Source organism: Rana temporaria, chromosome 12 (assembly GCF_905171775.1).
Source record: "Rana temporaria chromosome 12, aRanTem1.1, whole genome shotgun sequence".
Lineage (NCBI taxonomy): Eukaryota > Metazoa > Chordata > Amphibia > Anura > Ranidae > Rana > Rana temporaria.
The window spans coordinates 12,074,132-12,084,139 of NC_053500.1; the positions used below are offsets into that span (position 1 = coordinate 12,074,132).

At 57.4% G+C, this 10,008-nt stretch overlaps 1 protein-coding gene across 1 annotated transcript in view; it reads right to left on the bottom strand.

Annotated features, from left to right (window-relative positions):
- Positions 1 to 7,642, bottom strand: part of LOC120919140 (plasmanylethanolamine desaturase-like) — a 52,198-nt gene extending 44,556 nt beyond the window's left edge. Inside the window, exon 1 of the mRNA XM_040331166.1 lies at positions 7,330 to 7,642. Within this exon, the coding sequence (XP_040187100.1) occupies positions 7,330 to 7,630 (301 nt within the window). The 5' untranslated portion in view covers positions 7,631 to 7,642. The remainder of the gene's footprint in view (positions 1 to 7,329) is intronic.
- Positions 7,643 to 10,008: the final 2,366 nt, after the last annotated feature.

The window sequence follows — 10,008 nt, forward strand, 5'->3', positions numbered from 1 at the left end:
GTACACATGATCGGAAAACCCAACAAACACAATTGTTGGTGGCAAAAATTTATAGCATGCTATCCCCACGTTTGTCCGTGGAAAATCCGACATTTTCGAGGGGACGATTTCCTGATGGGGACACTCATGTTGTTCCTTAAAGATATAAAAAGCAATCAGGAAAGGAATAGAAGTTGCTTGTGCAGCGTCCCAGTAGTGGAAAGGTGAAGATGGGTGAATGAAATTCCATACAGCCCTGGGAATTACAGACCAGTTAGCCTAACATCGATAGTATGTAAGCTCTTGGAGGGGATGATAAGGGACTATATACAAGATTTTAGTAATGAGACCGGTATCATTAGCAGTAATCAGCATGGATTCATGAAGAATCGTTCTTGCCAAACCAATCTATTAACTTTCTATGAGGTGAATAAGTATATAAAAAAACACTAATGCGCAAACCACAAACAAATAAGCTAGTCAGTAGCTGCCAACATAAAAGGGTGTTCTCAAAAAGTAAGTAGCTGCCATCTGGATAAAGGAAGGCCAGTAGACGTGGTCTATCTGGATAAAGGAAGGCCCGTAGACGTGGTCTATCTGGATAAAAGAAGGCCCGTAGACGTGGTCTATCTGGATAAAAGAAGGCCCGTAGACGTGGTCTATCTGGATAAAAGAAGGCCCGTAGACGTGGTCTATCTAGATAAAGGAAGGCCCGTAGACGTGGTGTATCTGGATAAAGGAAGGCCCGTAGACGTGGTGTATCTAGATAAAGGAAGGCCCGTAGACGTGGTCTATCTGGATAAAGGAAGGCCCGTAGACGTGGTCTATCTGGATAAAGGAAGGCCCGTAGACGTGGTCTATCTGGATAAAAGAAGGCCCGTAGACGTGGTGTATCTAGATAAAGGAAGGCCCGTAGACGTGGTGTATCTGGATAAAGGAAGGCCCGTAGACGTGGTGTATCTAGATAAAGGAAGGCCCGTAGACGTGGTGCATCTGGATAAAGGAAGGCCCGTAGACGTGGTGTATCTGGATAAAGGAAGGCCCGTAGACGTGGTGTATCTGGATAAAGGAAGGCCCGTAGACGTGGTGTATCTGGATAAAGGAAGGCCCGTAGACGTGGTGTATCTGGATAAAGGAAGGCCCGTAGACGTGGTGTATCTAAATAAAGGAAGGGACGTGGTGTATCTGGATAAAGGAAGGCCCGTAGACGTGGTGTATCTGGATAAAGGAAGGCCTGTAGACGTGGTGTATCTGGATAAAGCAAGGCCTGTAGACGTGGTGTATCTGGATAAAGGAAGGCCCGTAGACGTGGTCTATCTGGATAAAGGAAGGCCCGTAGACGTGGTCTATCTGGATAAAGGAAGGCCCGTAGACGTGGTGTATCTGGATAAAGGAAGGCCCGTAGACGTGGTCTATCTGGATAAAGGAAGGCCCGTAGACGTGGTCTATCTGGATAAAGGAAGGCCCGTAGACGTGGTCTATCTGGATAAAGGAAGGCCCGTAGACGTGGTCTATCTGGATAAAGGAAGGCCCGTAGACGTGGTGTATCTGGATAAAGGAAGGCCCGTAGACGCGGTGTATCTGGATAAAGGAAGACCCGTAGACGTGGTGTATCTGGATAAAGAAAGGCCCGTAGACGTGGTCTATCTGGATAAAGGAAGGCCCGTAGACGTGGTGTATCGAAGACACAGGATACCCCAGCTGTGCTGCGCGAAGGTCGCTAATTGTAGTTACAAATGCAACCTGGCGCCAGGGGTTTGTCGAACCCTGCCATAAACATTTACTGTACAAAATAAGGTCCGCTGGCATGGACCATAGGGTGAGTACATGGATTGAAAACTGGCGAGTTCAGAGGGTGGTGATAAATGGGGGGGGTAATCGGAATGGTCAGGGGTGGGCAGAACCTCTGGGGAATCTAGATACGCACGTCAACGACCGCAACATACAGGGACATACAATGTAATACTGACCTATAATCACACACATAGGATGGACTTGGACTCGCCTCCTATGTGAATGACGCTCTTTTATCCCTGGAATGCGGATTCCTTATTACCGGTGATGTTTGCAGTCATATAACAAACTTGTCTGTCTGCATTCTGTACAGCGGGCAGCGCCCATATTCCCAACACAACGTACCCGTCCCCCCCCCCCCCCCCCCCAACCATGGCAATGCCGGAGGTACGGTCTGTCCTGACACAGGGCCCCCCCCCCCCCCCCCCTATCACATAACGATTGTCATTAGACCTCATTAATAGACGGGCGAGTCGTATTTTCTGATCTACAACAAGCAGATAATGAGAGATGACTCCACCCATAGACCAATCACATCTGCTTCACAGATAGGAGGATACGGGCTGTGATTGGTGCAGAAGACAGCCGATAACACGGATAGAAAAGGTGAGATCACATGTGTGGGAAACCTTCCATACAATGATAACCCATAGGTTTCCATGGAAACTATAAATGCTTCTCATAGCAACACACAGCTCTATGCCAGTCCTACCATCGCAGAACCCATCAGGAGGGCACACCTATAGCTGGGACAATGTGAGTCAGTCATTCCTCCCACAGTGTCCCCCCCTCCTCATACACTCCTCCCACAGTGTCCCCCCCCTCCTCATACACTCCTCCCACAGTGTCCCCCCTCCTCATACACTCCTCCCACAACAGTGTCCCCTCCTCCTCACACACTCCTCCCACAACAGTGTCCCCCCCTCCTCACACACTCCTCCCACAGTGTCCTCCCCTCCTCCTCACACACTCCTCCCACAGTGTCCCCCCTCCTCCTCACACACTCCTCCCACAGTGTCCCCCCTCCTCCTCACACACTCCTCCCACAGTGTCCCCCCTCCTCCTCACACACTCCTCCCACAGTGTCCCCCCCTCCTCCTACACTCCTCCCACAGTGTCCCCCCCTCCTCCTACACTCCTCCCACAGTGTCCCCCCCTCCTCCTACACTCCTCCCACAGTGTCCCCCCCCTCCTCCTACACTCCTCCCACAGTGTCCCCCCCTCCTCCTACACTCCTCCCACAGTGTCCCCCCCTCCTCCTACACTCCTCCCACAGTGTCCCCCCCTCCTCCTACACTCCTCCCACAGTGTCCCCCCCTCCTCCTACACTCCTCCCACAGTGTCCCCCCTCCTCCTACACTCCTCCCACAGTGTCCACTCCTCCTACACTCCTCCCACAGTGTCCCCTCCTCCTACACTCCTCCCACAGTGTCCCCCCCTCCTACACTCCTCCCACAGTGTCCCCCCCTCCTACACTCCTCCCACAGTGTCCCCCCCTCCTCCTACACTCCTCCCACAGTGTCCCCCCCTCCTCCTACACTCCTCCCACAGTGTCCCTCCTCATACACTCCTCCCACAGTGCCCCCCCCCTCCTCCTACACTCCTCCCACAGTGTCCCCCCCTCCTCCTACACTCCTCCCACAGTGTCCCCCCCTCCTCATACACTCCTCCCACAGTGTCCCCCCCTCCTCATACACTCCTCCCACAGTGTCCCCCCTCCTCATACACTCCTCCCACAGTGTCCCCCCTCATACACTCCTCCCACAGTGTCCCCCCTCATACACTCCTCCCAGTGTCCCCCCTCATACACTCCTCCCAGTGTCCCCCCTCCTCATACACCCCTCCCACAGTGTCCCCCCCCCCTCATACACCCCTCCCACAGTGTCCCCCCCCTCCTCATACACCCCTCCCACAGTGTCCCCCCCTCCTCATACACCCCTCCCACAGTGTCCCCCCCCCTCCTCATACACTTCTCCCACAGTGTCCCCCCCTCTCCTCATACACTTCTCCCACAGTGTCCCCCCCCCCATCCTCATACACTCCTCCCACAGTGTCCCCCCCCCCATCCTCATACACTCCTCCCACAACAGTGTCCCCCCTCCTCCTCATACACTCCTCCCACAGTGTCCCCCCCCTCCTCCTCACACACTCCTCCCACAGTGTCCTCCCTCCTCATACACTCCTCTCACACACCGTCCCCCCCCCTCCCCATACACTCCTCTCACACACCGTCCCCCCTCCCCATACACTCCTCTCACACACCGTCCCCCCCTCCTCATACACTCCTCTCACACACCGTCCCCCCTCCTCATACACTCCTCTCACACACCGTCCCCCCCTCCTCATACACTCCTCTCACACACCGCCCCCCCCTCCCCATACACTCCTCTCACACACCGTCCCCCCTCCTCATACACTCCTCTCACACTCCGTCCCCCCTCCCCATACACTCCTCTCACACACCGTCCCCCCCTCCTCATACACTCCTCTCACACACCGTCCCCCCTCCTCATACACTCCTCTCACACACCGTCCCCCCCTCCTCATACACTCCTCTCACACACCGTCCCCCCTCCCCATACACTCCTCTCACACACCGTCCCCCCCTCCTCACACACACCGTCCCCCCCTCCTCACACACTCCTCTCACACACCGTCCCCCCCTCCTCATACACTCCCCTCACACACCGTCCCCCCCTCCCCATACACTCCTCTCACACACCGTCCCCCCCTCCTCATACACTCCTCTCACACACCGTCCCCCCCTCATACACTCCTCTCACACACCGTCCCCCCCCTCATACACTCCTCTCACACACCGCCCCCCCCCTCCTCACACACTCCCCTCACACACCGCCCCCCCCCTCCTCACACACTCCCCTCACACACCGTCCCCCCCTCCTCACACACTCCCCTCACACACCGTCCCCCCCTCCTCATACACTCCTCTCACACACCGTCCCCCCCCTCCTCATACACTCCTCTCACACACCGTCCCCCCCTCATACACTCCTTTCACACACCGTCCCCCCCTCATACACTCCTCTCACACACCGCCCCCCCTCCTCATACACTCCTCTCACACACCGCCCCCCCTCCTCATACACTCCCCTCACACACCGTCCCCCCCTCCTCATACACTCCTCTCACACACCGCACCCCCCCTCCTCACACACACCGCACCCCCCCCCTCCTCACACACTCCCCTCACACACCGCCCCCCCTCCTCATACACTCCTCTCACACACCGCCCCCCCTCCTCATACACTCCCCTCACACACCGTCCCCCCCTCCTCATACACTCCCCTCACACACCGTCCCCCCCTCCTCATACACTCCTCTCACACACCGCCCCCCCTCCTCATACACTCCCCTCACACACCGTCCCCCCCTCCTCATACACTCCTCTCACACACCGCACCCCCCCTCCTCACACACACCGCACCCCCCCCTCCTCACACACTCCCCTCACACACCGCCCCCCCTCCTCATACACTCCCCTCACACACCGTCCCCCCTCCTCATACACTCCTCTCACACACCGCCCCCCCCTCCTCATACACTCCCCTCACACACCGTCCCCCCCTCCCCACACACTCCTCTCACACACCGTCCCCCCCTCCTCACACACACTCTCACACACCGTCCCCCCCTCCTCACACACACCGTCCCCCCCTCCCCACACACACCGTCCCCCCCTCCCCACACACTCCTCTCACACACCGTCCCCCCCCTCCCCATACACTCCTCTCACACACCGTCCCCCCCTCCTCACACACACCGTCCCCCCCTCCTCACACACTCCTCTCACACACCGTCCCCCCCCTCCCCATACACTCCCCTCACACACCGTCCCCCCCCTCCCCATACACTCCCCTCACACACCGTCCCCCCCCTCCCCATACACTCCCCTCACACACCGTCCCCCCCTCCCCATACACTCCTCTCACACACCGTCCCCCCCTCCTCATACACTCCTCTCACATACCGTCCCCCCCTCCCCTCACACACCGTCCCCCCCTCCTCATACACTCCTCTCACACACCGCCCCCCCCTCCTCATACACTCCCCTCACACACCGTCCCCCCCTCCCCACACACTCCCCTCACACACCGTCCCCCCCTCCTCACACACACTCCTCTCACACACCGTCCCCCCTCCCCATACACTCCTCTCACACACCGTCCCCCCCTCCTCACACACACCGTCCCCCCCTCCTCACACACTCCTCTCACACACCGTCCCCCCCCCTCCCCATACACTCCCCTCACACACCGTCCCCCCCCCTCCCCATACACTCCCCTCACACACCGTCCCCCCCCTCCCCATACACTCCCCTCACACACCGTCCCCCCCCTCCCCATACACTCCTCTCACACACCGTCCCCCCCTCCTCATACACTCCTCTCACACACCGTCCCCCCCTCCCCATACACTCCTCTCACACACCGTCCCCCCCCTCCCCATACACTCCTCTCACACACCGTCCCCCCCTCCTCATACACTCCTCTCACACACCGTCCCCCCCCCTCCTCATACACTCCTCTCACACACCGTCCCCCCCCCTCCTCATACACTCCTCTCACACACCGTCCCCCCCTCCTCATACACTCCTCTCACATACCGTCCCCCCCTCCTCTCACATACCGTCCCCCCCTCCCCATACACTCCTCTCACATACCGTCCCCCCCTCCTCTCACATACCGTCCCCCCCTCCCCATACACTCCTCTCACATACCGTCCCCCCCTCCTCTCACATACCGTCCCCCCCTCCCCATACACTCCTCTCACATACCGTCCCCCCCTCCTCATACACTCCTCTCACACACCGTCCCCCCCTCCCCATACACTCCTCTCACACACCGTCCCCCCCTCCCCATACACTCCTCTCACACACCGTCCCCCCCTCCTCATACACTCCTCTCACACACCGTCCCCCCCTCCTCATACACTCCTCTCACATACCGTCCCCCCCTCCTCTCACATACCGTCCCCCCCTCCCCATACACTCCTCTCACATACCGTCCCCCCCTCCTCTCACATACCGTCCCCCCCTCCTCATACACTCCTCTCACATACCGTCCCCCCCTCCTCATACACTCCTCTCACACACCGTCCCCCCTCCCCATACACTCCTCTCACATACCGTCCCCCCTCCTCATACACTCCTCTCACACACCGTCCCCCCCTCCTCATACACTCCTCTCACACACCGTCCCCCCCTCCTCATACACTCCTCTCACACACCGTCCCCCCCTCCCCATACACTCCTCTCACATACCATCCCCCCCTCCTCTCACACACCGTCCCCCCCCTCCCCATACACTCCTCTCACATACCGTCCCCCCCTCCTCTCACATACAGTCCCCCCCTCCTCATACACTCCTCTCACATACCGTCCCCCCTCCTCATACACTCCTCTCACACACCGTCCCCCCCCTCCTCACACACTCCTCACACACACTGTCCCCCCCTCCCCATACACTCCTCTCACACACCGTCCCCCCCTCTTGTGTTCCTGTTGGTGGGGCCCCTGGGGGGGGTGTCTCCTCTTACCTGGGGAGTAGAGTTCGGCGAGCTCCCGGGCCCCAGCATGTTGGGGGCCCCACCTCGGGCTGCCCTCCCTGCAGGGCTCGGCCGGGTCACTCTCGGCCATCGGGCAGAGCCGGGGCTCACTGTCGGCTCCTCCGTGCGCCGTTCTCGCCATCTTCCCGGCCAGCCAATCGGAGAAGGCGCCGTCCGCAGCTCGCGTCCCGATTGGGGGGAGGGTCGGAAGGGGGGCGGGAAGCCCCGGCCAATGGAGAGGGGAGAGGCTGACAGGCTGCCCAATCACCGCGGCCCCACGCAAGGCAGGCATGTGATACGCGGCCAATGGAGGGGGAGAAAGTGAGGAAGCACAGCGGGCGGCTGCCCGAGGACGGGAGGAGAGGCCACGCCCCTTTTCCAAATGTCACACACCCCGCACGGTCACACCCACCTGTGCCACGCCCAGCTGTCACCTTGTAGGCGCGCGGCCAGGGCGATTGATACATTTCCTTTCCTCTGCTTCTCGGCGGCTCCGCCCACAGGAATGAATGATTGGGGGCGCACGGCTGGGAGGGAGGGGCCTGCACCTTCTATAGGCACAGGCAATGCTATGACTGTGACATGTTCTCCTGCGCATCACCCCCCCCATGCATTAAAGGGTGACTCCACTTTTATTGTGACACCCCCTCTGGGTGATCTATATACATTACATGGATTATACCAAACTTTGAAGCAGATTCCTAATTTTTGTTATTCTGCAGTCAGGGCTGGTGCAAGTATTTTGACACCCTTGCCTCGGCGGAACCTCATTTTGCCGCCCCCCAATTGGCTCCACTCCCTTTGCCCTGCCCATGCATACCCCCACCTTTTTAATGAAGTACCCCATCAATGCAGCCACACCAGCACCCATCAAGTACAACCTCACCAGCGCCCATCAAATGCAGCCACACCAGCGCCCATCAAATGCAGCCTCACCAGCGCCCATCAATCGCAGCCTCACCAGCGCCCATCAATCGCAGCCTCACCAGCGCCCATCAATCGCAGCCTCACCTGAGCCCATCAATCGCAGACTCACCGGAGCCCATCAATCGCAGACTCACCGGAGCCCATCAATCGCAGACTCACCGGCGCCCATCAAATGCAGCCTCACCAGCACCCATCAAATGCAGCCTCACCAGCGCCCATCAATTGCAGCCTCACCAGCGCCCATCAAATGCAGCCTCACCAGCGCCCATCAAATGCAGCCTCACCAGCGCCCATCAATCGCAGCCTCACCAGCGCCCATCAATCGCAGCCTCACCAGCGCTCCATCAATCGCAGCCTCACCAGCGCTCCATCAATCGCAGCCTCACCAGCACACACCAATGCAGCCTCACCAGCGCCCATCAATTACTCCAATGGCGCGGCGTGGCCGAGTGATAGAGCGGTGGCTATGGCCGCCACTGTATCACCATGCACCATGCAAGCTCTCGCATGCCTGTGTGTAGTTTCTGCAAGGAGGAGCCGCAACGAGGGACCCCAGAAGACGTGGATCGGGGGCCACTGTGTGCAAAACGAACTGCACAGTGGAGGGAAGTGTCACATGTTTAATGAACTGCGCATGCTCCGTTTTGAAATGACGTCGCACCGACGTCATTTTTTGAACTTAGACGTGAGTTACGTCCTTTCCTATTCACGGACGACTTACGCAAAAAAAAATTAAAATTCGACGCGGGAACGACGGCCATACTTTAACATGGCAAGTCTATCAATACGCCACGAAATAGCAGCTTTAACTATACGCCGGGAAAAGCCAACTAGAGACGACGTAAGAGAATGCGACGACCGCGCGTACGTTCGTGGATCGTCGGAAATAGCTCATTTGCATACCGGACGCGGAAAACGACAAGAACTCCACCCAGCGGACGCCGAAGTATTGCATCTAAGATCCGAAGGCGTACGCCTGTCGGATCAAACCCAGATGCCGTCTTGGTTTGAGGATTTAAACTAAAGATATGTCGCAGGAAATTTGAAAGTACGCCGGAGTATCAGTAGATACGCCGGCGTACTTTCTTTGTGAATCTGCCCCAATGTCTATATGTGTTAAAAAAAAAAGTGAAGTAAAAAAAAAAAAAAAAAGCATGTCCTGGTTAATTAATACAAACTTTCCTCTGTCAGTTGCAGATCTCTCCCTGATCTGTATGACAGGAATACAGGAAGTAAGGAAGATACTATGTTACTTCTTTGTTGTGTTTTGGCCTAAAATGTTACATTGATTTCTCACTGAGATTTCATGGGCTGTGCACAGGAAGGAGTACAAGGAGAGAGAAGATAAGGGGGCAGATCCACAAAAGGATTACGCCGGCGTATCTACTGATACGCCAGCGTAATTTGAAATTTCCCGCGTCGTATCTTTGTTTTGAATCCTCAAACCAAGATACAACGGCATCTGGGATCGATCCGACAGGCGTACGTCTTCGTACGCCGTCGGATCTAAGATGCAATTTTTCGGCAGCCGCTAGGTAGCGTTCCTGTCGAAATCCGCGTAGAGTATGCAAATGAGCTATTTACGGCGATCCGCGAACGTACGCCGGCCCGTCGCTTTTTTTTTCTGTCATTTGCGTTCGGCTTTTTCCGGCGTATAGTTAAAGCTGCTATACTGAGGGCGTACTCAATGTTAAGTATGGCCGTCCTTCCCGCATACAATTTTGAATTTTTTACGTCGTTTGC